Raw genomic sequence first — 23,685 nt, 5'->3', positions numbered from 1 at the left:
GATTAGCAGTTTGCAAAGGCTATGATTTTAATTAAAGGGGTCATATGATTTTTAAAGATCATTATTTTGTGTATTTGGTGTAACAGAATGTTGACATGCTTTAATGTGCAAAAAACACATTATTTTTCAAATACTGTACATTTATTGTAGTTCCTCTATGCCCCGCCTCTCTCAAACACGTCGTTTTCTACAAATCTCCTCCTTCCGGCAAGCGCGGTTTGCTCTGATTGGCCAGCTGACACAGTTGTGATTGGCCGAACACCACAAGCCGGAAATGTAACGCCCCTTACCATAATCGCGAGCTTCAGCTTTCAAAGTAAATATAAAGACAGTTAATAAGGCCGTTAGTTTTACCATCAGTTCAAGCCTGAATGGGGAACGGAGTCACGTGACCGACACAGTGATGATACTCGTATGTATTTGCACACAAATTGGGGAAGTCGTGGCCTAATGGTTAGAGAGTCGGACTCGTAATCGAAAGGTTGCGGGTTCGAGTCCCCGGCCGGCAGGGATTGTAGGTGGGGGGAGTGAATGTACAGCGCTCTCTCTACCCTCAATACCACGACTGAGGTGCCCTTGAGCAAGGCACCGAACCCCCAACTGCTCCCCGGGCGCTGCAGCATGGCTGCCCACTGCTCCGGGTGTGTGTTCACGGTGTGTGTGTGTGTGTGTGCATTTGTTCACTACTCACTGCTGTGTGTGTGGACTTGGATGGGTTAAACGCAGAGCACCAATTTCGAGTATGGGTCACCATACTTGACAATACGTCACGACTTTACTTTACTTTTTTACTTTACAAGCTGCGGTTAAGACAGCTGACTCCACTGTGATGTGACCATGTCTCTCTCTCTCGCACACACACAAACACACACGCACAATACGTTACTCTACATTGTGCATAACTCCACATTTGAACAGTCAATAGCAAATACTTAAACTTACAACAAAACATACTTACAGTCGTTGATTCAGAAGCGCCAGATTATCATAGCAAAGTCGGAACTGACTTTTTTTTTTTTTTCTCTTTAAGAAATAGCCTTTGTTAGGGTTGGGCAATGCCAATTTGGTTGACATCGGACGATGTCTACAGTGAAACATTGTGATGGACGATGACATAGGGGGGTGGGATTAGAGGTGTGCCCGAAGCGTGAATCCGTATTCAGAAAGGCACGGAAAACAAATAACGCCTTCTACGGAGCCACTAAAGGGACATGGTTAGCCGTCTGATAGCGTTAGCCTGTTACATTACAATAGCCTACATAAAAGTTCACTTACCATATACACAAAGTAAAGAGAGATAACTGAAAGGACGATGCCGAATGATTTGCAGATCCTGAGCACCACTGACAAACATCTAATCTTGTAAAATGTATGGTAAGTACTGCCGCTCCGTATTATAGTCTGTGTGATTGCGAATCTTGAAAGTGAAAGTAAAATGAGAGCGTGCATTCGAAAGCAGTTTAAATGCTCCTCAATTTATTTACAATATATTTACCCAACGATATAATTGCGAGAGAAAGTATTGAAATATTTTTTTTTATCCTCCCATCTCGTAGGCTATTTTTTCTCTTTAGGGGTTCCGTTGTACACTTAATTTTCTTTCCGAACACAGAATTGGGGTGCGGCGAATTGCGGGAGGGGGGAATCACGATGCCGGCTCAACATCGTGATGTCTGTCAGCCATCGGCGATGGACGATGGCATCATCTTATCGGCTCAACCCTAGCCTTTGTGGACAGCCAGCCTTGTACTCTCCTAGGGTCACCAAACGGTCGTCCATAAAATACGTTGCACAAATTCGAACATTTGGGTTGTGCTGTTCTGTTGTAAATAATTGTAACCAATGATTCCTAATTGCATCTACTTTCGGAAGGCCAAATAAAGTGCTTTTGCATTTGCACAAACACACAGCATCTCCCTGACATGGCTGCATCAACACTACTGCGGTTACTGAAACCACACCGCCTTTCTTTGCATGAACATTTGGGCGGCATTACGCAAATATTTCCACATCGTGACGTAGACATGTAGGGGCGTGTTTTAATGAGGCTTTTTAGCCTGGTCTGGATCAGCTTTCTCTTTTAGATAGAATAAATCCTTTTGTGGGAGACTTTGAGCTTTGTAACTCTGCAGATATTGTATACATGCACAAACAGCTAAATAACACACTAAAGAGAAGAAAAACAAGAAATCGAAGAAATATGACCCCTTTAAATAAACGTGCACTGTATGTTCCACGCTGAGTGGAGCGTGGCATTGTTCATTTACACGTGAGCAGCTCATGATCCAGTGTTTTCAGTTTCGCAGAGCGGCTCGGTTCACAGTACATTTACGTTTACATTTAGTCATTTGGCAGACGCTTTTATCCAAAGCGACTTACAATCGGGGAATACAAAAAGCGATTCATCTTGAAGAGGCAATCAGACAGAGGAAGTGCTCGTAACACCAAGTCTCAGTCATTGTTCAAATAAGTACAAGCTAGTAAGGGAGGGAGAGAAAGATAGAGGGAAGGAGTGAGTTTTTTTTTTTTTTTGAGTTTAGGATGAGGTCAAGTAGTGCCGAAAGAGATGAGTTTTCAGTTGTTGCTTGAAGATTGACAGGGATCCAGCGTTCCGGATAGGGGTGGGAAGATTATTCCACCGGCCAGGAATGGTGAACGAGAATGTTCTGGAGAGTGATTTTGAGCCTCTCTGTGATGGTACCACAAGGCGTCGCTCACTAGCAGATCTCAGACTTCTGGAGGGGGATGTAGGTTCGTAATAGTGAGTGGAAGTAGGAGGGTGCTGAGCCTGTGGTCGTTCTGTATGCAAGCATCAGTGTCTTGAACTTGATGCGAGCTGCCACTGGTAGCCAGTGCAAGGAGATGTAAGAGGTGTAACATGCGCTCTTTTGGGCTCGTTGAAGATCAGTCGTGCCGCTGTATTCTGAATCATTTGTAGAGGTTTAATTGTGTTTGATGGCAGACCAGCCAGAAGAGCATTGCGGTAGTCCAGTCTAGAAACGACAAGGGCCTGGACAAGAAGTTGTGCAGTATGCTTTGTCAGAAAGGGCCTGATCTTTCTGATGTTGTGTAGTGCAAACCTGCAGGATCGAGCAGTCTTTGCAATGTGCTCTTTGAAGGTCAGTTGGTCATCAAAGATTACACCAAGATTTTTGACCGAAGTTGATGGGGTAATCATTGAGCCTAACTGAATCGTGAAGTCCTGCTGTAGAGTCGGAGTGGCAGGGAAGACCAGAAGCTGTAGGTGATGTTCTTTCATCCATGCCGAGATGTTCGCCAGGCACCCTGAGATCCGTGCAGCTACCGTTGAGTCATCTGGTTGAAAAGAGAGAGAGAGCTGTGTGTCATCGGCGTAGCAGTGATAGGAGAAGCCATGTGCATGTATGATGGGACCCAGTGATGTAATGTATGTGGAGAAGAGGAGGGGCCCAAGAACCGATCCCTGAGGAACTCCAGTGACCAGTTGATGTGGTTTGATACCTCCCCTCCCCAGGCCACCCTGAAAGATCTCGAGAGGACATGTTGTAGGATGGCTGGAGAGGAGAAGTTTGGATACTTCTGCCTTGGTGAGGGGACAGAAGGAGAAGATGGGAGTTAGAGCAGTGGATGTGGTTGATTGGAGGTCCTGTGGAGTTGAGAACTGGTTACTGATTGTTCTAGTTTTGTCTGTGAAAAAAGAGGCAAAGTCGTCAGCGGTTATCAAAGTGGTGGGAGGTGGAGGAAGGGGACAGAGGAGAGAATTAAATGTTCTGAAGAGATTACGCATGTCTGGAGCGCTGTTGATCTTGTTGTGGAAATGTGAGGAGTTGGCAGTGTGGACTTCAGTAGAGAAAGATGAAAGCAAAGACTGATACCTACTCAGGTCCGATGGATCGTTTGTTTGACAGTAAATGCTGCTCCACACAAACTCATCTCTGCATTTTCTCTGAGTTTGAGTCACTTGTAACATGCATTTGAATATGCAATTTGTGACAATTATCTTCACAAACTTAAAGTGCTGCCTGTGATTATAGGCAAAATAAAAGTTTGGTTTAATGCATGAAAATCTAAAATAAATATTACCCATAAATGTTAGTATTGTAATCTTTACAGTTGTACTGTAGAAAGACATTGTATTTTTAAACATGTTTTTCAGTAGTAATAATAATAATTGTTATAATTATTATTTTTATTATTATTGTTAGCCAAATTGATAACCACAGAATCTGGAAAACGCAACCTGTTCCAACCACTTTCCCAAACATTAGTATTGTAAATTTAAATTTGTACTGTGAAATTAAAATATATTTTTTTAATTAAATATTAGTTTTGAAATTTTAAAGTTGTACGTGTGTGTGTGTATATATACACAAATATATATATATATATATATATATATATATATATATATTTTTAGACAGTAGTAGTAGTAGTAATTGTTATAAAAATTATTATTGTATTTTATAGCCTTATTTATTATCACAATTTCTGACCAAATTTAGAGCCCTACAAGCAACAATAGCAAACCTGAAGCTTTTTAAAAAATCATGCTGGCCTATTACCGCAGTTTGATACTATCTTATATTCTAAAGCAGATTATTCCAGTCCGGGATGCTGACTGGTCACTGCATCGTTCTATTTGTGCTCTAATACACAATATAATAACAGCTAAAGTCTGTCAGACCAGAGAGACAGTCTCTGCAGTGGCTGCTCCAGTTACCAAACAAGAAATCCGATTCCTCCTGGCAGGAAAGATCTGCTCTCCTGTCTGCTGACAGGCCGGGTTGGTCTTGGTTGACCTTTGAGCCAGAGTCAGAGAGAACGCAGGGCGAGTCGCAGTATCACAGTTTATGTGTTTCTGTATTATTCTCAGCCGTGGCCTGATATGGTTCTGGTTTTTCTTTCCATTTCTGGTCAGTGTGTGGTAGATGACAAACAACTTCATTTAATTTAGCCTGTTTCCGAGCACTCAGAAACCCACCGAGGTGTATTTCAAACCTGTAATACTATGCCTGCAGTACTTTGTGACAGAATTACCTGTTGCTATCTTGATCTGATGCACAGTCACTAGCTAGTAGCTACAGGTGGTTGTGTTTTCTGTGTTTTTGTCTCTGTCGGATGACCCTGTTGGCAGACTGGATTTCCTGTGTCCCTGTGAGGTCTCAGTTTAATCCGACCCGACTCACTTTCCTTAGTGAAAGCAGCCTTCAGATAGAGTTGCTTTTTTGCGCTTTGCGCTTGTGAGTCAGCGCTAGTGAAGCTCTGGTCCGCCACAAGAGCTGAAACGCACAGAGCATGTTTTGCACTTTAAATTAGCCAAAACTGAGGGAGCCACTGGGTTTAAATGGGCAGAGATGTTGAAATGGGAAAGACAGGGCTGCATTTTGTCAGTCTATCTGTTGTTGACTCCTGTTGGTTGCCTTATTAGTTACTAGGGGTGACATGGTACACAGATGTCACGGTTCGGTACGTACCTCGATTCGGGGGTCACGGTTCGATACGATTTCGGTACAACAGGGAAAAAAAAAATCTACTATGCTCAGTTTCTTTTCATTTATTTTGAACAGACAGTAATTCAATTACAATTTGTTTTCTTTCTAGATGTGAAAATACTAAATATTACATGTCATATATTTTTATATATAAAATCTGTTTTGTTTTCATTGTGCGTGTACACAAATAAAAGCAGACCATTATAGAGTGAAGACAGTGTTTAGAGTTGATTCTGCTAGTATAAGGAAACAGTTGAAGTGATCGCGCGCACAAACAAAAAAAACCACACATCAGTTCCAGCATTGCTAACTTGACAGCGCAGTTGGTACTTTATCAAAATACAATACAGTGAGCCAAACTTCAATCCATTGCTTTAAGCTAAAATATGAGTCTTCTATCTATAATATTGCTTTCTCCAGTGAAAAACTGTCTCAATCAGGAGAGAAATCTGCACAGATCAAGCACCGTTTATAAGGAAAAACAGTTGAAGACAAATATGTGGGTGGGACAAGAGATGGACTTTTTCCACTAGAGGAAGTGCTATTATGGATTATGGACTCATATCTTAGCCTGAAGCAACGGTTTAACATTAAAAATGTCTTACTGATGGACAAACACGCAGTTTTGCCTTTAGATGTTAACTGATGGACTGGAGTGGTGTGGATTATTGTGATGTTTTTATCAGCAGTTTGGCTCTTATTCTGACGGCACCCATTCACTGTATTGGTGAGCAGGTAATGGAATGATACATTTCTCCACATCTGGTGAAGAAACAAGCTCATCTACATCTTGGATGACCTGAGGGTGTGTACATTTTCAACAAAATGTTATTTGTGAATCTGAAGAACGAGATGTTCTTAATGACTTAATTTCCGAGTCCCCTACTTCCTGTCCATCTACACCCAAAAACGGTTGTAAAGCTCATTTCCTTTGGGCAGTGGAATGTTTTTTTGACAGGACCTTCCTTCCCGTCTTTTTTGTGAGTTAAAGCGCCAGTTCACCCAAAAATGACATTTCTACGATCATTTATTCACCCTCGTGTAAAATTTCCTTAAATGGCAGAATGTTGATTTTTGGGTGAACTGTCCCTTTAAGACTGGAGCAATGATGTCACTCTCGGTTATGACTTTTTATTCCACCAGGAGTGCTTCCCTCTCAGTGACTTACACATTAATCACTGAAACTATTTCGGCATGAAGTTTGATCACTTGTGCAATTTGTTTGTATTTTTCAGTTTCTTTCCTTTTTCTAGCTCAAAGTTCGTTCTGATCAGAGGGATTTATTGTACATGTAATCATGCAGACAGCTTGATCTTTCTATCAGAAGTTAACCCTAAATTCATCCTCTTTAAAACAACACTTTTCAAGCCAGTGTTATTTTAGTATCATTACTTTAGTATTTGTTGAATTCATTTGAATGTTGATATTTTCATTTTAGTTAGTTTTGGTAATTTTGTTGTTTTTACACATTTTTTGTTTAATACCAGTTTAGTTTTTAGTGATTATTTAAATTTGAGTTTTACTACTGCTATTGTAAGCTCACTAAAATATATAAAAAAAAGTAAAAAATAAATAAATTTTAATATAAAAAAAACACATATTATATTATATATATATATATATATATATATATATATATATAATCTTTATTTTATTTATCTTTATTTTATATTATTACTTAGTTTTTATGTTGTTTTCATTTAAATTTTTAGTCAGTCAATTTGTTGTGATTTGGTCATTTTAATTACATTTAATTAGTTTTGTTTAATATGTCTGTTTAGCTTTTACTAGTATCTGTAATTATTTCAGTTTTTGTTTTAGCAAAGTTAGTGCTTAAGCTGATTGAAAATGAGATTTTGGATTCACAATTAACTGAAATAGTGTTTTTTAATTTTTTTTTTTTAAAGTTAATAATAACACCGTTTCAGTTCTATTATCGTCAGACTCCAGGTGTGTCATCTTAAAAACTCAAACCTCAGCAAGGAGTGTCAGAACAGTCATCATACAAACCAGCATTTAAAGAAAACCACAGATTAGTGCACACATGCAGACTGATGTCGCTTCTCGCCGAGTGTTGTTTTTCAGATGACACGTCAAGTTAAAAATAGTTCAGTCTCCCTTATGCATCCCTCATGTGTTGGAGATCAGCTCTCTTTGAACATCATTAGTTGCTATGAGTCTGTCACGTGATGCAGTAAACTGGATCCTCTGCTCAGGTGGAGGCGTTTGCCCTTGAGAATGCATGCACTGGAGTCTTCGCATTGTCTCACGTCTCTTCACTTTCGGCCGTGTTCTCACTCTCGCTCTTAATACAAACACACTTCATTTGTTTGAACAGCTTCTCTCTGTGCGTGACAACCATGTCTGGCATTCTTAACATCACTCTGCTGCGATATTGGGATGATTTCAATTCCTCTGCGAACTCTTCCTGAGTCAGACACTCCTGTCCTGCATTCTTCAGTCAGCTCTTCATTCACTTTATGTTGCCTTCTATTTCACAGATGCAGACACATTTCAATCGAAGCTCATTTCTAGATGGGGACTGTAGTAAGGATTGAATCATACTCTACACACAAGCACATAAACAAACACAGACGTGTTTCTTTTTGCCATTTAACCAGATACGTTGTTATTCAGGTTACAAACGGTGTCGATAGCTTATTTTTAGCTCCAGGGTTTCTGGGCTTGTTTGAAGCTCTGAATAAGATGAGCAAAAAAAAAGGCCAAAATGTTGACATTTATTTATCAAAATATTATTATTATTATTATTATTATTATTATTACTCAATACAGCATTTAAAAAAATTATGAAAATTACTCTAAATATTTAAGAAAAAAAATCATATTCATTGTATTTTACAATATAACTGTAAAAGTACAAGCCAGTTTTTCTGTGCTTGTTTGCAGGTCTGAAAAAAATTAGCAAAAGAAAAGCTTAAGTATGTAAGACATGGCTTTTCTGGTTCATGATTTACCTTTTTTAATTTTTTACTCCATGTTTAGAAGGTGATGTAACTTGTACAAAATTACAATATTTCATTATTTTATATTCATTGAGTTTTTTTTTTTTTTTTTAACTATCTTTGCTATACTATTAGTTTTTTTTTTTTTTTGTTAGCATTTTGAATTAGTTTTTCTGTTTTCAGTAAAACAAAATTAAATGTCTATGTAGTATATATAATTATTTTAAGGTTTTTTGTATTTAGGCCTAGTTGACTAAGTTTCCATCTCAGGTCTAGAAAATACACTTTTTAAATTACCTCATAAATGCAGGTTTTATTTATTAAATAAGTGATAGCTGTTAAGGGCATGATTTTAAAATATGCAATATGATTGAATCTTGATTTTTAGTTAATTAATTAAAAAAAAAAAATTTTTAATAAATTGTTTTATTTGAAGTCATCTTGAGGCCGCTTTTGAAGTTTGCTGTGATTTAACATCTTCGTTTTGCTCAGTTATTTGTAGATAAGTGTTTTTTTTTTTCTGTATCACCACCTACTGGATGAGCCTGTTTTACAGCCGAAAAACTCTGGAAACAAACAATACTGATGCTGTTTCAAAGCCGACTGTTGCCAGGTGGTGTGTAAAAATGTCACAGATTCGGTTTGGTTTTGATGAGTTTGTGTAAAGCTTCTTTGGCTCCGCAGCCGTTGAGCGGGAGATGATGCTGATCTGATGGCGATCTCGCAGAGAATGAGGAAACCGCTTATTACCATTGTGAATATTCCTGCAGAAGTTTCCTGTATATCGACTCGTATGTCTGTATAATCCTGAACCTTTGCAGGTCGAGTCCAACCTGAGAGCCAGAGATACTTCAGATGAGTGTCTCATGCACTTGTACTGTGTGTTTTACCTGAGCAACTAACATTCACACTTTCTCCAGATATATAGTTTTTATGCCTATTTATAATTCTGTGATGAAGAAGTGTTATTAGTGAACATAACAGTGCAATTCAGTGTGAAATCCATAAGCAAGCTATTGAAAGCAGGCCGGATAGAGAGTCGCTCGTGCTGATTGTGAAATGGCATTGTGTGCATTGAGCTCATTCCTGTGACCGCACCACACCCTCACCTGTCAATCACACCGCTGCAGGAGTGTGTGTTCGTGTGGGGTGATGAACGTCTTGAGCAGGGAGTGGCAGTTCACTTCAACCCAGATAGTTTTGTCTCCTACATTTAATTTCCCAAATATTGATTTATTAGTTATATTTAGATTTACTTGATTTTTTTTTTTTTTTTTTTTTAGATTTTGATTATTTTATATTTGGAGTCAGAATGGGCAGTATGCAAGGCAAGCGTGATGTATCCATGTGTTTGTGAAGTGCTTGCATCAGTGTTGTGTATTTCATTATAACTCTGGCCAAAAGTGGCACATAAATGCATGCATGTGTGGCGTAGCGGCTCTTCCTCTGTAATTCTTCTGACTTGGATGTAATGATGTCACCCACACCCAACTAATCACAGACGTCCCGCAAGGCTTTCCCTACACACACACACACACACACACACACACACACACACTGAGCCCCTGTGTGAGCAGAGGTATTTCTGGGGTTTGTTGACAGTGTGGATGTGGCCGTCCGGCTCAGGTCCTGACTGGTTTGTGTGTGTGAGTGTGAAGGCTGAATTGTTCTTGTGGCGGGCCTGTCCCGGGTAGGTGCCTGTCGTATGAGGGTAGGGGGTGCTGAAGGGGCTCATTATCCACTAAACTCAATGGCGTCTTTGTGTTTCAGGCCGCAGGCCTAGAAACCCCTTTCCCAGTGTGATCTGATTCCTGTCTCTCTGTTCTCGCTGCTTCATGTTGAGCTGCTGTGGTCACTCTGGTAATCCAGACTAGTCAATTTGGTGGGGATTTGGTCAAATTTGAGCTCTTCTCACCTTATCATTTAGATGTCATATTTCATCAGCGAAGCATGCAATATTTCAGTGTTTGTTGAACTGTTTTGTACCAGAAGTGGTCTTGCATCTATGTTCTAAATGCATCAGATGTTGATTTTCACACTCGTTTCCTGAGCAAACATCTTGAGCACGCGGCAGAACGCACCCCGTTTCCTGTTTCCCTGGCCTTGCTTCCACTGTTTTTGACATCATTTCTTGTTTGTTCTAGACTTTCACGGCCTGGTGCAACTCTCACCTGCGGAAGGCGGGAACGCAGATTGAAAACATCGAGGAGGATTTCAGAGATGGGCTCAAACTCATGCTGCTCCTTGAGGTCATCTCAGGTCAGTGAGCTGCAAACTTTCCTCATTCACCCAGAAGCCTCGAGTTCATTTGTGAATTTCCAGAGCTGTGCGCAACGCTGCAGAGACGCTGAGCTAATGTTTAGCCGAGGGTTTGTGTTTGTGCTGATCCGATGGAAAGCGTGTGAGAACTCCTCATGTTTTTGTGCAGGGGAGAGATTACCTAAACCTGAAAGAGGCAAGATGAGAGTTCACAAGATCAACAACGTCAACAAAGCGCTGGACTTCATCGCCAGCAAAGGAGTCAAACTGGTGTCCATCGGCGCAGAAGGTACAAACTCCTCACATCAGACTATATATTCACTCTTGTATCTAAAGAGATTTTCCTGCTAGATGAAGATCCCACAGCAGATCAGAAGGCTTGTGCATGTTTGAGTGCGTGTGTGTTTGGGAAGTTTGACCTTTTCGGTCCTCCTTCGTGCTGACACAGTGTCTGACTCTGAGAGATTGAGTCCGTGTTTGAGTTATTAGAGTTTGCAATGCATATATTAAGATTTTTTTAATATTTGCTAGTTTTTTTTTTTTTTTTTATCTGTTTAACTCACAGGCTCTCTGATCTTAATTCTTCTTGTGTCAACCACATCCTAACTAATAAATAACTAAAAATTAATATTATAACTGAATATAATTTTTTATATTTTTTTCAAACCTGTAATTTATAATATTTATAAAATTTGTAATTTTGTGAATTAGCTTTTTATTATATTTTCAGTTTTTTTTTTATTTTGTTTTAGTAAAGGTTTAGTTTCAGTAATTTTAATGTCAGCTAAAACTTGTTTTATTTCATTTAGTTGTCAAGTATATATATATACATAAAACAAATTCAACAAACTAATTCATTTCCTGGAATAAAAAGCTCAATGGTTATTACCTAAAATAAAATATGAAACTTTTTTGTTGATTAAAAATAACTTGAAAAAGGCTTTGTATTAAAATACAAGTTATTAAAATAACTAAAAATATGCACACAAATTCTGATTCAAAACATTAACAAAAACTGTAATAGTATATCAATGATATTAAAATAATACTGATGCATGAATAAATTATATATACTTTGTAGTTCAGTTTATATATGTAATTAATAATAATAAAAATAATAATAATACTTATTGTTATTTTTGTTGTTTTTTTTAAAGCAAGTTTTTGACTTTCAAAGTCTAACAGTTTTGTGTATCTGCGTATGTAGAAATCGTGGATGGAAACGCCAAGATGACTCTGGGAATGATTTGGACCATCATCCTCCGCTTCGCCATCCAGGACATCTCAGTGGAGGGTATAATTTAACCTCCATATTGTTTGAGAAATTTTAGGAACAGCTCTGCACAGCATAATCAAACATACTTTAGAGAAGGAAAGCAAACAAACTTAATGACTGTTCAGTAATGGCCTGTTTCTGCTGCGTCTCTCTGTAGAAACCTCCGCTAAAGAAGGATTGTTGCTCTGGTGTCAGAGAAAGACGGCTCCTTACAAGAATGTCAACGTACAGAACTTCCATATCAGGTTTGAAACGCATATTAGTGTTGATCTTTGATCTACAAGCTTTATTTGACTAATCCAAGGAGTGTTTTATGCGGATTTGATTTGTTGGTTCACCCAAAGGTGGGTTTTGCATATAGCGGTGTTATGAATGTATTTGAATAAACAAATGATCAATGATAGCTAAAGACGACGAATATAAGATGGCACTTGAAACTGAAATATCTCAATTACGCAGTCCCTTTGCAAGCAAAGTTCCTTTACTGCAGTTTGTTACAGTTTAACAGGTTTCCAACACAGTGACATTAATGCAGAAATAGGGGAAAGTTTATAAGCTGTGGTTTGAGTGGCGCCCTCTGCTGGTTAAAGGAGAGAAATAAATACCTGTTTTTCTCTTTCTCCACAGCTGGAAGGATGGTCTCGCCTTCAATGCTCTGATCCACAGACACAGACCAGAGCTCATCGATTATGACAAGCTGAGAAAGGTGAGAGAAAAGTACTAATTCCAGATGCAATCTGTAAATGTTTTTGTACTGATTTCGTGGGTATTTTTTGCAGCTCTGTGGAAATGATTAAAAGTGAAGCTGTGACTAATTAGCAGCAAAAAGTCAAATTTGCTAATTTATTTAATAAACACGCAAGGGGTTGAACTTTGTGAACGATGGACATTTTAACTCTTGCTGAAATTTGTGATATTAGAAGTATTAGCGTCCCAAATATTCATATGCAAAAAGTGCCTGGATAGTAAACCATTTGTATGAGAGGAGAATTGAATCTCAATTTACATATTATCCTTCCTAAATAGTATGCAACATTACATTTGGAGCGTCCCAAATCTTAGTATACCATCCAGGCACTTTCTGCATACTATTTTTGATTTGTACTATTTCTAATGAGAGGAGAATCCCAATTTGCATACTATCCACACTAAACAGTATGTGGCAGTATTAGTGCATCCCAAATTATAGTACATCGTGATTTGGTATACTATTTCTGATGAGAGGAGAATTTGCAAACTATCCATTCAAAGTAGCATAGTGAAATCAGTAAAATTATTTAATAAGCAAACATGCCAAGGGGTGATGGACGTTGTGTATATTTTGATTCTTGTGGAAATCTGTGGATGTTTCCTCTGTGTTTTGCAGGTTCCTAATGCAGTGCTATAGAAAAGATCAAATAATTGTTTTTCATTACGTGTTAACAGGACGACCCAGTGACCAATCTGAACAACGCTTTTGAAGTGGCAGAGCGATACCTCGACATCCCCAAGATGTTGGATGCAGAGGGTATGAACTGTTCTCATTCCCTGTGTTTCTGTGTATGAAGTTAGCAGTGTGCTTTTGGCTGTGTGATGATGTTTGTGAGTGTGTGTGAGTGAGTGGGAGAGAGAGTTGCTCTATTAAAGTGTGCATTTTGTGCATGTCAGCACATGCCCTGTATTTCCAAGAGTTGTTCCTGCTCTCCGACACACACAGACAGTGCAAACACCCACACTTAATGCTCAGGGATGTTACCATAGTGACACACTGTTTGTAGAAGACATCGTTGTTTCTCCCTCAAGCATGATTTCTCCAGGATCTCTGTTGAACCTGCTGCGCCAGAGTGTTTTTAGTGCTATATATATATGTGTGTGTGTGTGTGTGTGTGTCTATTGTTTTGTTTCCCTGTATCATAGTTTGCATACTCTCCGTCCTCTAGATTTTGTGATATCAGAATTGGTGGATCCCAAGTCATAGTAAATCAAGAATGGTATATTAAAAGTGACTGGAGTGTATACTTTTGCTGATCAGAGTAGGACTGATTCCTGCATACTATCCATCCTAAACTGTATGTGATACTTGAATTGGTGTGTCTTAAATCATAGTATATCATCTAGACATTTTTTTGCATGCTATTACTGTTTTATTTCTGATGAGGGGAAAACTGAATCCCAATTTGCAAACTATCCATCCTAAATAGTATGTGACACACTAATTGTAATATGTCTCAAATCATGGTGCATCAAAATAGTATGCTAAACGTACCTGGAGTGTATACTATTTCTCAATCCCATCTTGCATGCTATCCATCTGTAGTAGTATGTGACATAATTAGTGCACCCCAAATCACAGTGCAAGAAAATATGCAGAAAGTGCCTGGATGGTATACTGTTTCTGATTAGAGGATAATTAATTCCCTATTACCATACTATCCAACCTAAATAGTATGTGACCTCAGAATTGGCATATCCAAAATCCTAGTATGTCAAAAATAGTATGCGAAAAGTGCTTGGATGGTACATTAGCTGCTTTTCCACTGTCGGGCCAGTGCGAGCCTTTAAAAGGGCCAGGCAGGGCTAATAGCCTCGGACCTGTAGCACCGAGCCCAAAGTCATGATGCGTTTCCACCGTCGGGCCAGAAGCTCTGCAGCGCTTCACTAAAACCCACCCTTTACACGCCTCTCAGGAACAACGTCACACTTCCCCATCATTTCACTAACAAAGAGAAGTTAGAAAATAAATCACTGGAACTAGTGCGATCACAAACGAACATAAGAGCGGCCGTTTGTTTGCATGTTTTGTTCAAGATTTAAATCCAAAAGCATCAGTGTTTTACAAATAAGTGATGCATTGATGATAATGAATTAATTTATCAGGATTGAAAATGTAATCTCACAGAAATAAAGCGGTATGAACCGTTATTTCACAAAAGAAAGAGAACACATACTCTACTTATTCAGTTGAGTCTGTTTCTGTTTATTTGTAGTCACAGTATACATCACATTTAAAAATAATAGAATAATTTCTATATTTTTTCCCATCAAAAATACGACCTGAGTAGCAGAGGGAGCTCCCGAACAAAAAACATGATTATATTTTTATGACATGCGCAGAGCATATATGAGACTTAAGACATTGGATCTCAAACAGAAGTTATTCCAAACACTCGCTGCTGTCTGAAAGTGAGTTTTGAGCTAAAATTATTTTAGAAGCCTATAATGCTGGTGCTATAGCTGTTAACTTTATGAAATGATCCACGGTGCTGACGCTCTCCAGACACGGAGAAAGGAACTCCGCCTTTGTTCATATTAACTACTCCTCTAACCCCAGTTGGCCCTGAGGAAGCACTAACGAGGCATGATCAAGCCCCGGAAGTGACAGTAGAAATGTGACCGGCCCTGGCACGCACTAGCATGCCTGCTTTTGGCGTGACGGTGTAAACGCGGCTATCGTCTCCAGTGGATTGTCTGAATCTGTATCTGTACTTGCTTTTTGAGCGAATATTATGAATACTATTCATTTGACATACTGCTTAAGCATACTATACAGCAGGGAAAGCTATATTCAGGCACGGACAGTTTTAGTAGTAATGACTTTAGCTAGACACTAATGCTCACATACAAATTCAAGTGCTGAGCGAATGGATCTGTGGCATCAAGACGCAAGTCGGTGATGTAGTGCCTAAAACCTGGCATACTGCCTTACTACATACTCAAAAGTATGTTCTTGGTCATCACCAGTGAATTGAGTTTTGGCAGTTGTTGTGTGTATGTTAACGAGTGTGTGTTTGAGTCCCTTCTGCGTTCCTGTATGTGCATGTGTGTGTATAACTCTTGTTTCCCTGCAGACATTGTGAACACAGCACGTCCAGATGAGAAAGCCATAATGACCTATGTGTCCAGTTTCTACCATGCCTTTTCTGGAGCCCAGAAGGTACCCCATGACCCCTAACCCTTGACCCCTCATCACCTCCTCTTCAGCATGGCTTTTTCCATCAGTACTGGAATTACCAAAGAGGGGCGCTGATGTTTTAACCCGTCCTCCCCTGGCCTACGACTCTTTTCTCAACAGCAAATTGTCTCTTTCTCTCACTTTGCGGGTTGCTAGGGTTATAACGCTGGACTCCAAACCCCATTTCCCTTTGAATGGGGAGCCCATAAAATGCATAACCATCCCCTCCTCTTTCGGTGGGGAACCACACAGGCTTTGGGTTGCTTTGCTTCACTACTGTCTCTTTCTCTCTCTCTTTTTTCGCTGGCTTTGCTATAGATATCGTGGGCACTCTGCGGCCGGATGAGAAGGCTATTATGACCTACGTCTCCTGTTTCTATCACGCCTTCTCAGGTGCTCAGAAGGTGAGAAACCTTTGACCCCTGACTGCTGCCCTTGAAACTCTTAAGGTGCCTTCATTCCTGGTTTCTCATCTTGGTTCGTTGTATTTTGCTCCAAGCAGAACTGCTGCAACATCAAAGGACTAACTGTAAATGTTTCCTATGGCGCTGTATAGCTTGTATACATTTTTGCACAATTATGTTAATACAGCAATATTAGGTTAGCTAGTTTAAAAATGATTGTATTTGCTCTCCTCACAATAATGTACACAAATGTAACCAAGTCATATGAAAATAATTTTTATTCTGTCTGGGTTTTCCTACCCGGTTGACTCGCCATATGGCACTGATTTGTTATGGATTAGATATTTCAAACAAACCACCAGATGGATGCCTTGTTCTCATGATCCATTGCTTTATTCCAATACTCTTATACTTGGAGTCAAATATTGAGTCTTTAATGAGGAAAGAAGAATCTAGTTGTAATTATGGAAATAATGTCAATAATTATGGTATAATGTAAATGTCAAAAGATTTACATTATTGACGCACTACAGGTGCATCTCAGAAAATTAGTATATGGTGAAAGTTTTTTTTCTAACGTATTTCAAAAAGTGAAACTAATATATTTTAGATTCATTACATGTAAAGTAAAACACTTCAAAAGTTTTTTTTGTTTTAATTTTGATTAGAGCTTACAGCTCATGAAAGTCAAAAATCAGTATTAATTTGTATTGTTAAAAGCGCTATATAAATAAAGGTGACTTGACTTGACTATGGGAATGGCAGATTTGTAGCCAATTGGTAATCCTATTTATAACCTGCACCAAAAACCAATCCAACTGAACCAGGTGTGAAAGTGACTTGAGTTAAGGCCACTGACTAGTTTTGATTCATCACAGCTTTGGGCTTCACTACACCCAAACCATTGCCCTCACCCTTTACTATATATGGCACTTATTTTCTAAAAGGGTTCTGCAGTCATTTAATGTCCTTAATGGGTGTACTGGTCTATCACAACTTTCTTTAAATGCTGCAAATGTGAATTTCATTGTTTGATGTTTCATATTTGCACTCAGTGATAAAGTTTGTAACAGTTGAGGACAGTGTTGCATGTAAATATGAAAATCATAATGCAATTCACAGTATAGCTCACATTTAAAACACTAAGTATGCTGTTTTGATTCTTAGGTGTTCTGTGTTACCTATCGACACAAGCACATGTATTATGCTTTCTTATTAATGTTAAGCCCACCTTTACATTGGGCAGCAATTTTCTGTAAGGTTTTGATGCTGCATATGCTAGATATGTGTTTTCCATTTAAAGAAGAAGCCTCATAGTTGTTTAAATGTGCTTTAGCATTTTACACAAGCGTTTTGAACACTTTCTGTGTTTCAGCGTTAGTTAATGCTGTAGAGAACCCTGAAGAGATCCTCCAGTGGTGGTATAAAAATTGAGAATGCAGATTTGATTTTACAAATGGCATGTGGGATTTTCAGCTTGACCACACATTTTTGAAACTAACATTTTGGTGTTTGCATGAAACGTCAATTAGTATAAAAGACAGCTTACAAGTGAAGTATGTAATATTAATATTTAATTTTTAATTTAACTAGTTTTTACGCATGTTATTGTGTGTATAGCACATTAACTTACAACACTTGGGAGTTTTGTTTCTTTGTGTGCTCAATACATCATTTGCGTGTGTTTGAATGTAATATTGAGGCATTTTTGGCTCAACCCACCAAACCACAAAAAACAATAAATACTTTATATAAACTAAAGCAGCATCTTGACATTTACAGTTCTAAACACAGATTTGTCATACTTCTTAATAGAAGTGTATGGTGTATACTGTAATAAAAACATATGGTATACACTATATATTTGTGTAGTAAACAGTGTGTTGTTCAATGTTTTTTTATTTTATTTTTTAATGTATGGATAGACTTTCATAATTGGAAAGATGTGAGATGTAATACAATTGTTAACTATCCTCTTCTGTGATAGGCTGAAACAGCAGCCAATCGTATTTGCAAGGTGTTGGCGGTCAATCAGGAGAACGAGCACCTGATGGAGGACTATGAAAAACTGGCCAGCGATGTGAGTTTAAGTCGTTGTTTTTGTGATTTAAGTAGACATAGTAATGTTTAAAAGTATATCTATTTCTAGACAAACTACCCAGAGTGTTATACTTTGAATGTCTCCGTATGTTAGAGAGGAGAATGTGTTTTATGTTGATCCTCTATTCATTTCTTTATTGCATGCTTTTTTCTTACAGCTGTTGGAGTGGATTCGTAGGACAATCCCATGGTTGGAAAACCGTGCTCCAGAGAAAACCATGACAGAAATGCAGCAGAAATTGGAAGATTTCCGCGATTACCGCCGTGTTCACAAACCACCCAAAGTTCAGGAGAAGTGTCAGTTAGAGATTAACTTCAACACATTGCAGACCAAACTCCGTCTGAGCAACCGACCAGCCTTTATGCCATCTGAGGGACGCATGGTGTCGGTAAGAAACATGTATAGTACATGTACAATTCAATTCATAAGTCTTTTTGCTTTATCACTGTGATGAAACTTATGACTGTTCATTCTCAACCTCTGTTCTTGAACCATTGGCAAGGCATTTGGCTGACAAGTTCTTGCTTTCCCTCTAGGACATTAATGGTGCATGGCATAAACTGGAAGGGGCCGAGAAAGGCTATGAAGAGTGGCTACTGAATGAGATCCGTCGTTTGGAGAGACTTGACCATCTTGCAGAAAAGTTCCGCCAGAAAGCAGCCATCCATGAAAGCTGGACAGATGGTATGGATCAGAAACTACAGCTGAACTTACTGATGCTTTTGACAGTTATTTACGTTAATTCACCAATCGCTCTCAGTATGCAATGACAGGCTGCTCCTTGATGACAAGAGCCTTGTCAGCCAAAAAGAAGTCTTGAGGTTTAGCCATGTGATCTAAAATCTACATAGATCTAAATCGATCTTGTTTGTTTGTGTGTAGGTAAGGAGGCCATGCTAACACAGAAGGACTATGAGACCGCATCTCTGTCTGAGATCAAAGCTCTCCTGAAGAAGCATGAGGCATTCGAAAGTGACCTTGCTGCCCACCAGGACAGAGTGGAGCAGATTGCTGCCATTGCACAGGAGCTCAAGTGAGAAAACAACAGGGAGGGCTAATTAATCAAATACAAAAATTAGGCTGTAAGAGAAGGAAGTTGAGAAAGTATTCAAACTCTTCTGTATGTATTATAGTGAGCTGGACTACTATGACTCACCTAGCGTTAATGCACGCTGTCAGAAGATCTGTGAGCAATGGGATGCTCTGGGTTCCCTCACACAGAATCGCAGAGAATCTCTCGAGGTACGCATGCTTTCTCTGAGAGTCACTTTCTGGCATATTTATACGTGTTGTCATGCTGACTGTGTGTGCATCTGGTCTACAGAGAACAGAGAAACAGCTGGAGTCTATTGATGAGCTTTACCTGGAGTATGCCAAGAGAGCAGCACCATTCAACAACTGGATGGAGGGAGCCATGGAGGACCTTCAGGACATGTTCATTGTACACAACATCGAGGAGATCCAGGTACCGCAAAATGTTTTGTATTCGTAATCTTTCCATCTGGCTTCACCTTTGAAATGGAGTTCCTTGTTTCGTTGCTAGCACCTCTGGATGGTCAGTTTTAGAACGAGGTGAAGGGAACAATAAAAAGCTGGATGCAATCCAGGATGGGAAGGATGGAATCCTTACCCTAACTTCTTTCACTTTCTCTTTCTGTAGGGACTGATAACGGCTCATGACCAGTTCAAATCAACTCTTCCAGAGGCAAATAAAGAGCGGGAATCTATCCAGGCCATCCAGGCTGAAGTTCAGAAAATCGCACAGTACAATGGCATCAAACTGGCTGGAAACAATCCTTACACCTCCATCACCCCGCAGAGCATTGACAAGAAGTGGGAGAAGGTGAGATCTGTTTGTATTGTGAATGAGACATGGCTTCCTTCAGGTGTGTGGGTGTAGTTTTACAATTGTGATTGCAATTGTTGTTATCTTGTGTCAATGTGCAGGTGCAGCAACTGGTTCCACAGCGTGATCAGGCTCTTCAGGAAGAACTTGCACGTCAGCAGTCTAATGACCATCTCAGACGCCAGTTTGCCAACCAGGCCAACATGATTGGACCATGGATCCAAAATAAGATGGAGGTATAGTCGCCTCCATTTGTGTAGCTTGATGATCTTATCATTTCTCGAAGAAGAAAAGTCATGAATGATGAATTTGTGTCTCCATGGCATGATGTTTGTAGGAGATCGGGCGGATATCAATTGAGATGAATGGAACGCTGGAAGATCAGCTGACCCACCTCCGTCAGTATGAGCAGAGCATCATTGAGTACAAACCCAACATCGACCAACTGGAGGGAGACCATCAGCTCATTCAGGAAGCACTTATATTTGACAACAAATACACTGCTTACACTATGGAGGTATGCATATGCAAATACACTAATTTACAATGTTGGCACTATTTAGGAATTCTAGATGTACTGTTTAGGTCAAGTGTGTACAATTCCTATATGCTGTTCCCAGCTAGTGTTAAGTTTGTTTAGCTATTCACATCTGTTTTTTGATAGTTTTTCCATTGCCTTTTTCTACTCTACAGCACCTTCGTGTTGGTTGGGAGCAGCTGCTTACTACAATTGCCCGCACCATTAACGAGATTGAGAACCAGATTCTGACTCGTGATGCTAAAGGCATCAGCCAGGAGCAGCTTCACGAGTACCGCACATCCTTCAATCACTTCGACAAGGTCAGGAACTCATTTGCATGTTTAACTTTGTGTGAAATGGACTTTACTTAAATTAGGTGACAGAATAAGTATTTGTATGGCCATGAAAGTCATTCAAGGTTAGAGTAGTAGAGGAATAGATCACTCAAACTGTTGTTTTTAGTAAAAGCATTGGGCGTTTTGCATCATTGATGTCAAACCTGATGTCGTCTTGCTCCAAAATTGAATATGTGCAAGTATGATAGAGAATTGAGTTTAAAGATCTTGTTTTCCAAACAATAAAAGTCAGAGTCATATGTTCTGAAAAGACAAGATGGTGATCATTTTTGAGTGAACTGTTCCTTTAATATGCATAGGGTTTGTGATTTTAAACTGTGTTAGCAAAGAGATTTGAGCAGCAGGCCACTAAAAATACACGACATTGCAGAGGATTAAAGTGTCCATATAAGGAAGAATATGGAACATTTTGTCTGTGTTGCTTATGTCAAGGTGAATGGCTGTGTTTAATTTCAGGGTGATGCATGATAAAAATGGACATCAGTTTAAAATTTTGGTTAGGCTTGTTTTAATATTTGTTCCATTTTCCATTTTCTCCACTTACTCTGGCACTAATGGGAAGGAAAATGTCTGAAATACACTGTGTGTCAAACACCTCTGACCTGAAATGTGCCACCTGCAGCCAATATGTAAATATGGTGTAGTGGAAGTGAAGTAATCAGAATCAGAATCAGAATGAGCTTTATTGGCCAAGTATGTTTACACATACAAGGAATTTGTTGTAGTGACAGAAGCTCCACAGTGCAACAGAAAGACAGTAACAGGACAGGACACAGGTAATAAAAACAAAATAACAAGAAATAGCCAATAACCGATGTACAAAGCAGCAAAAAAAAAAAAAAAAAAATACACAATATATAATATATAATATATAATATAGGCGACTATGTATGTACAGGTCAAGTATGTGCAAATTGTGTAATAATAAGGGGTTTTATGTTAGAGTGGAGAAATTTAGGAGAGAAAATGATAAATTGCTTTCATTATATGATCTGAATGTTCTGTCTGATGTCCATAAGAAATCAGGTCACTCACTGTCATAAGTGCATTTCATTATACTTGTTTCGCCAACAGCCCATGTGTCTGACATCAACAATGTTTTGTCTCCATCTTTTTTTGTCATGCCACTGCCTCCATCCCACACGTGCTATGTCTGTGTATCATCAATCCTAATCCGCATGCTCTGATTGGTTCATCCACTGCGGCCTCTTGCGTGATTGGCTCACCACAGGACCACAGTGGTGTCTTACAAGCCGAGGAGTTCAAGGCTTGTCTGATCAGTCTGGGTCACGACGTTGAAAACGACAAGCAGGTATGAGCATGCCCAGAGAAGAAAGGGTTACGATGGCTGCCGTCTGTCTGTGTGTGTGCATACACCGCATCACTCCATTCATTCCATCACTCACTTAACTCCCTCACTCACCTATTGTGCTGCTGCTTGAAATGGTGCCCTCTGCAGGTCAGCTAAGGTGTTGCCTTTCATGTTTTATGTTTCTCACTGCTTCCTTTTTTCTTTCTTTTTTCACTTGTCCTTGCTGTAACTTCCCTCTTTCTCTTACTTGTCTTCTATACAAACTCATTTCTCTATCAAACTTTGTTTACGTACAACCTTTTCATCTCCCCAAATTCTCTGCTTTCCACATGCATCCTTCTTGTTTCTTTTCTCATCCTTCCCTTTGCGAACTGTAGAAACGCACGGGGACAATGGACAGCGACGATTTCCGTGCACTGCTCATTTCCACTGGGAACAGCCTGGTACTGCTACCTCCTTTCTCAATCTACAGCAACAGTTTTTCCTGAACTCCTGCTTTTGCTTGCTGTTAAAAAAAAAAAATCTGTTTTGTCGGATATCGTTGATTACTTTTTTGTATTTTTAAAATCTCTATTTTACGTAAAGATCTGTAAAAGAAAAAAAATGGATTACTGAATAGATTCTAATAGACCAGGGTTGGCCAACTTTGGTCCTGGGAGAGCCACAGTCCAGAGTTTCGCTTTACTCCTAATCAAACACACCTGAACAAGCTAATCAATACCTAAGGGTTACTAGATGGCTACAGAAAGATTTTTTATCAATGCTGAAGCAAAACTCTGCAGGACCGTGGCTGTCCAGAACCAAAGTTGGCCACCCCGTAATAGACCATAGTCAAGCACCTTAGATGAAGTAATAATTCAGCTCAAATGAAAATGGGGCTGAGGGATAGATGTAAAGATAGCATTCAGCGAGTTTACCATTCAGGTGAGCATTTAAGGTTTAAAATCTGTACGCCAATTTCTTACAGCCTTGTTTTCATTTGCGTCAAATATGGTGTCTAATGTTGATTCTCATGACTCTCCTCCTGGTTTTCTGGGTTAACCTCTAACCTCTGTTCTTCAGGGTGATGCCGAATTTGCTCGTATTATGGGTATTGTTGACCCCAACAACAGTGGAGCAGTGACCTTCCAGGCCTTCATCGACTTCATGTCAAGGGAAACAACCGACACAGACACTGCAGACCAGGTCATCGCCTCATTTAAGATCCTAGCCGGAGACAAGGTATGAATGTGCACATTTGGATGCC

General features: G+C 39.3%; 1 protein-coding gene across 2 annotated transcripts in view; it reads left to right on the top strand.

Annotated features, from left to right (window-relative positions):
- actn4 (actinin, alpha 4) overlaps positions 1-23,685 on the top strand; it is a 47,911-nt gene that overhangs the window by 22,012 nt on the left and 2,214 nt on the right. The window contains exons 2-20 of one of the 2 annotated variants that reach the window (XM_079392556.1): positions 10,579-10,693; positions 10,863-10,982; positions 11,901-11,987; positions 12,127-12,214; positions 12,597-12,675; positions 13,395-13,476; positions 16,219-16,304; positions 18,292-18,384; positions 18,563-18,793; positions 18,942-19,089; positions 19,288-19,438; positions 19,539-19,647; positions 19,730-19,870; positions 20,066-20,248; positions 20,353-20,487; positions 20,589-20,768; positions 20,945-21,091; positions 22,359-22,439; positions 23,502-23,660. In XM_079392556.1, the coding sequence (XP_079248682.1) occupies positions 10,579-10,693; positions 10,863-10,982; positions 11,901-11,987; positions 12,127-12,214; positions 12,597-12,675; positions 13,395-13,476; positions 16,219-16,304; positions 18,292-18,384; positions 18,563-18,793; positions 18,942-19,089; positions 19,288-19,438; positions 19,539-19,647; positions 19,730-19,870; positions 20,066-20,248; positions 20,353-20,487; positions 20,589-20,768; positions 20,945-21,091; positions 22,359-22,439; positions 23,502-23,660 (2,415 nt within the window). Of the gene's footprint in view, positions 1-10,578; positions 10,694-10,862; positions 10,983-11,900; positions 11,988-12,126; positions 12,215-12,596; positions 12,676-13,394; positions 13,477-15,796; positions 15,883-16,218; positions 16,305-18,291; positions 18,385-18,562; positions 18,794-18,941; positions 19,090-19,287; positions 19,439-19,538; positions 19,648-19,729; positions 19,871-20,065; positions 20,249-20,352; positions 20,488-20,588; positions 20,769-20,944; positions 21,092-22,358; positions 22,440-23,501; positions 23,661-23,685 lie in introns of both variants that reach the window. The other variant, XM_079392555.1, reaches the window with a different exon arrangement.

This window comes from Barbus barbus (assembly GCF_936440315.1).
Source record: "Barbus barbus genome assembly, chromosome: 34".
NCBI lineage: Eukaryota > Metazoa > Chordata > Actinopteri > Cypriniformes > Cyprinidae > Barbus > Barbus barbus.
Note: the sequence above shows the minus strand (reverse complement) of the source record. Positions and strands in the feature narration are given on the sequence as shown.